We start from the raw sequence: 5,018 nt of genomic DNA, 5'->3' as shown, positions 1-5,018 counted from the left end.
TTGGGAATTCTTGTCCAGACTTCTCAGTAGCCTCTCTTTTTTCCCACCTCATATTATCTCTTCCCTATCTACTGTGTTTCTTTTCTATTTATTTCCTTTCTTGTTACCCTCACTCTTTCTGTATTCTTTCTCTTCAGTTCTTTCTCATCTTCAAAATGTTTCCTCTCCCTCTCTCTCCCACTGTACTCCCTGTGACCAGCTATTGAGAATGAATATATACTCATGTAAAAACAATTACAATCAATATTTACAATAAATACTAAATAAATATCTATTGCGAGTCAACGTATAGTGAGCTGTGTCTGTCATGTGTTTCACCGTTAACATAGTGACCTTGCTGTTATCTGGTGCGTATGAACTGTCACAGACCAGGGTTTCCCAAACTCGGATCCTGGACCACAGGAAATACAGATGAGCCTTGGTGATCTACATAAATTCAGTGAAAACCCACACTAACACACGGTTATATTAACAGTATTGCACTTTTCATGTAGCCTACTTTTGTCCAGCTAATAGCCTAACCACCGATCAAGCAACATTATGGACTAAACGTTGCTGCAGGATTGTTTTGCTACAACAATGCTGGTAAAATGAAGATGCTATATCTGTACATGTTCCCACAAGGCCTTGGCAATGATAATAATAATAGGTAAACAAATGCTAGGAGATATGTTGTTATTATTGCAACCGGGAAGTAAATAATGCAGACTTCATTTGAACATGAGTATGCAGGCTTTATTGAATTATCAAACTGTGATTAGCACATGAGCCATTCACATCTTCTCCCTGAGGGGGGCGATGTTGAGCGAGATCATAAATTTTTCCAACGTGGAGAGGTACTCCTCTGGGTGACAGCGTAGATGAGCAGCGTGCACAGACTCCTTCCACTTCCTGGTTTCCACAGCAACGCCCCGCTTCCTCCAGAAGTCGAGGACCGCCTCCATGGCGACGGGGTCGCACATCGCGTCGTTCTCGCAGAAAAAGAAGAGCGCCGGGGCGGTGACGGGGCTGTTGTAGAAGACCTGGACTGAGTTGTCATAGTAGTGCACCGTCTGGGATTTGAAGAGCCAGAAGTAGAGCAGAGCGGTGTATCGCACCAGGGGCTCGATACGAGGGAACAGGGTCTTGCCCAGGCCTGAGGCACACACATAGACACACACAGGTTATTTTATTAATTACATTTCAATTCTTGCTAATTCAATGGGATAGGCCTATGTAATTTCCCCATACAGTAAACACAATAACATACTATCATGTGTGAAAGTCCTCCTCTAAGTCAGCAAATATATTTGAATACAATACAATATTGTGGAGCAGGTAAGGTGGGAGTATGATTACTAGGTCTTCATCACAAAAAGCACCATTGTGACAAACAAGGACGTAAAGTGTAGGCCTTTTCTCTCTCACACATCCACACCGTCTCAGTAACAGATCCCTCTCCTTTCCAAATAATACAAACCGACAATCCTACCTCCTTTCCTTCCCCTCTCTCTCACCTGTAGCCATATGCTCCAGCGACCCGGCCACCATGCTGTCATAGACATGTCCTACGACCCGTTGGGCCAGGCCTGGGTACTTGTGTGGCTCCCTGGTCATCTGGCTGAGTAGCTGGGTGAAGGTGTACCCACCGATGGAGAAGGCGTGGACCAGAAGGGGGCGCCCTTTGAAACGCGGGTCTCCCAGGACCTCCAGGACCTCAGACCCATACTCCAGCCCCCAGCGAGGCCACAGGAAGTGCCACACAGTGCTCTCCACAGATAGGATGTCCAGGCCGCGTTCCAGGTAGAGGTCCCGGTACTTCGCCATGGCCCCCGGTCGGGCGCCAAGCCACGGGAGGAGCAGGAGGAGGGGACGGGGGGAGGAGGAGGGTGAGGATGGAGAAAGGGTTGGTACATGCGAAAATGAAGGGGTGAAAGTTGAGGAAGCGGTGGGGTGAGAGGGCATGTCTGAGATAAAGGGGGTGGAGAGGGAGTAGGAGGGGGAGGGAAGAGGAGAGTCTAGATGGGAGGATAAGGAGGAGGTGGGAGGAGAGGGGGCAGGGGTATCGCTGGTGCAGTAGTAGGTGATGCTTCTGGTGACCCTCCAGGCTATGAACCGCCCCTCTCCCACTATCACAGACATGTCTGACCCAGAGTGGGACTTACTGGGGGAAAGAACAGGGAGAAGAATTAGAGCAGGAGTAGAAGTTTAATGACAGAGGGAGAAAATATGGGTTAAACAAAAAACGTTATGCCTCAAGTTAAATTAATGTATACCTAAATACACAGACACATGCAAGGTTGTTGGATCCGACACACACACACACACACACACACACACACACACACACACATTGGTATACATATATATACACATATATATATACACACATATATATATACACACACATATATATATATATACACACACACACACACACACACACACACACACACACATATATATATATAGGTATACAGATAAGACTTACAGTAGGCTATTAGTGTTACAATGAAGCATTAGACAGTACAAATTGCTTTGGTCCATATTAGACCAAAAAAGCGAAGTAAGCTTTGGACTCAACACAAACATATTTGTATCCATGTGCTGCTGTAAGCAACTGTGTTACATGTCAATTTGGATCAGAAACATTCCTTTGTAAATGTGCTCTACTTTTTGATGCCCAATGACTTATGTTAAGCAAATTCTGACATGGTTAAATAGCTCAGTGTCATTTAGACATACACAGTTTCATGAAACTTCTTCAAACCAAGCCAACACCCCACACAGCAGGCAGAGTTCACAGCATTATGTACAGGGTATAAAAATTACTTTTGGTCTAGCAGCCACTGTGGCAGGTAACGTTAGATGAAAAAATCTCTACCAGCCACTAATTTTTTTTACCAGCCCAAATATATTTTGCCCATAAAATTACACTAACAAAACACAACAAAATTGATGAACATGCTTTGTAATGTTTCTAAAACAATAAATGTATTGTTTAGTAAGAAGTAACTAACGTGGTATAATGTTTAATTAAATGTTTTGTGACCTGAGTCTTTTAACCAAAATATCACAGATGAGACAAAACATTTCACCTACCGCCTTTAAGGTCGGGAGGTTACTGTGGCAGCGCGACTAGAGTCATGTTTGTGGCTGTGAGTTTCAGGCTGACTAGTAGAAGCGTGGGCTTCTCTTCCCTAGCATTTAAAACTCAAACATAGAAAAACAACCTAACTTGTGAACAAAACATTGTAAATAGCCGAGAAACACAACAACAAAGTCTCACTTCAGTAGACTTTCGTTTCAAGTAAATTAGACTAATTTTTATGCATGTGCGCAGCGCTTCTAAAAATATGTCACTCAGCTCTTCACGTGCGCACAGCCAGGCAGTGTTGCAGCGCTACATAGGAGTCGTAGTTCTTTGACTTTGTGCGAGTAATTGACCAGCCACGAAACAAAACGTCGGAAATGCTTTGAAAACAGCTATTGCAGCATTTGTTTTACTATACATGAGATCATACTTGACTATTTTTATTCGCCAAATGAATGCGAGGGAAATGCTCGCACTGTGGAGCCCTGATCACCTGCAAACGTGGCTGGTGAAATAGACATTTTACCCTCCAATGCCAAAATCTACCGTCATTTGGCAGGTGGTGGGTGTTAATTTTAGGCCCTGCTTATGCATCTGTACCGCATGAAGAAATCGAGTATCCTCATAGCAGTTGAAAATCTGTCCACCGTCTTCTTTCTGTGAATTAACCGGTTTAGTAGATTCAAGCATTCATCTGACACGTCCGTTAAAACCGATCTCCGTTTACAAATAGGGTGGGAAATAAAGACAGCTGTCAAGATCTACCCCCCAGCGTGTCACGGTTTTGCGCAATGGAAATGTCTATTTTCTGACAGAAAAAAGCTACGTTTGGTAAGATTTAGATATGTACATAATGGATATCCTTAGACAAACACACAAGTGGCAGAATTTAAAAAACATTGTTATTAAATTAAAACAGAAACTTTAAAAAGGGGCCGTTTGGTCACACTATTGGGGAAAACGTCCCCCTCTATGTAAATGCACCCTTGAAGATTAAATACACATCACTTTAAAACGTCTAAGTTAGCTTGGCTCAGTTGGCTGCTGGACATGCGCATATTTCAAAAGAATACCCTCTTCCTGCCAAGTAGGGTATTTGAGGAAGAAAAAAATTGCCCCAAACATACAAACTACAAGGGAAAGAAAAAAGAAAAAAAAAGATTACAATTTCTCTCTAACCAAGTGGATTAGTTATCTTTAGGCTCCCCTACTGGAACAAAACACGTTTATAGATCTAACTTCATTAGATTATACACTGCTCAAAAAATAAAGGGAACACTTAAACAACACAATGTAACTCCAAGTCAATCACACTTCTTTGAAATCAAACTGTCCACTTTGGAAGCAACACTGATTGACAATACATTTCACATGCTGTTGTGCAAATGGAATAGACAAAAGGTGGAAATTATAGGCAATTAGCAAGACACCCCCAATAAAGGAGTGATTCTGCAGGTGGTGACCACAGACCACTTCTCAGTTCCTATGCTTCCTGGCTTATGTTTTGGTCACTTTTGAATGCTGGCGGTGCTCTCACTCTAGTGGTAGCATGAGACGGAGTCTACAACCCACACAAGTGGCTCAGGTAGTGCAGCTCATCCAGGATGGCACATCAATGCGAGCTGTGGCAAGAAGGTTTGCTGTGTCTGTCAGCGTAGTGTCCAGAGCATGGAGGCGCTACCAGGAGACAGGCCAGTACATCAGGAGACGTTGAGGAGGCCGTAGGAGGGCAACAACCCAGCAGCAGGACCGCTACCTCCGCCTTTGAGCAGGAGGAGCACTGGCAGAGCCCCGCAAAATGACCTCCAGCAGGCCACAGAGCCCTATGTATATAGGCAGCAGCCTCTAATGTGCTAGTGGTGGCTATTTACCAGTCTGATGGCCTTGAGATAGAAGCTGTTTTTCAGTCTCTCAGTCCCAGCTTTGATGCACCAGTACTGACCTC

The 5,018-nt window shown here is 43.9% G+C and overlaps 1 protein-coding gene across 5 annotated transcripts; it reads right to left on the bottom strand.

Moving 5' to 3' along the window:
* Positions 1–713: 713 nt before the first annotated feature.
* On the bottom strand, positions 714–4,663 carry LOC129838520 (uncharacterized). Of its 5 annotated transcripts, none has more exons than XM_055905552.1 (3): positions 3,674–4,663; positions 1,497–2,139; positions 714–1,135 (listed from the first exon to the last, which is right to left on the bottom strand). In XM_055905552.1, the coding sequence occupies exons 1-3, from the start codon at positions 3,761–3,763 to the stop codon at positions 774–776; spliced, it is 1,095 nt and encodes a 364-aa protein (XP_055761527.1). In that variant the 5' UTR covers positions 3,764–4,663; the 3' UTR covers positions 714–773. The 5 variants fall into 5 exon arrangements, with proteins under 5 accessions (XP_055761527.1, XP_055761528.1, XP_055761530.1 ...); XM_055905553.1 differs by having other exon boundaries at positions 1,497–2,143; positions 3,674–4,661; XM_055905555.1 differs by having other exon boundaries at positions 1,497–2,143; positions 3,620–3,695.
* Between the last annotated feature and the right edge of the window lie 355 nt (positions 4,664–5,018).

Source organism: Salvelinus fontinalis, chromosome 39 (genome assembly GCF_029448725.1).
Source record: "Salvelinus fontinalis isolate EN_2023a chromosome 39, ASM2944872v1, whole genome shotgun sequence".
Classification (NCBI taxonomy): Eukaryota; Metazoa; Chordata; class Actinopteri; order Salmoniformes; family Salmonidae; genus Salvelinus; species Salvelinus fontinalis.
This window is presented reverse-complemented; position numbering and strand designations above follow the sequence as displayed.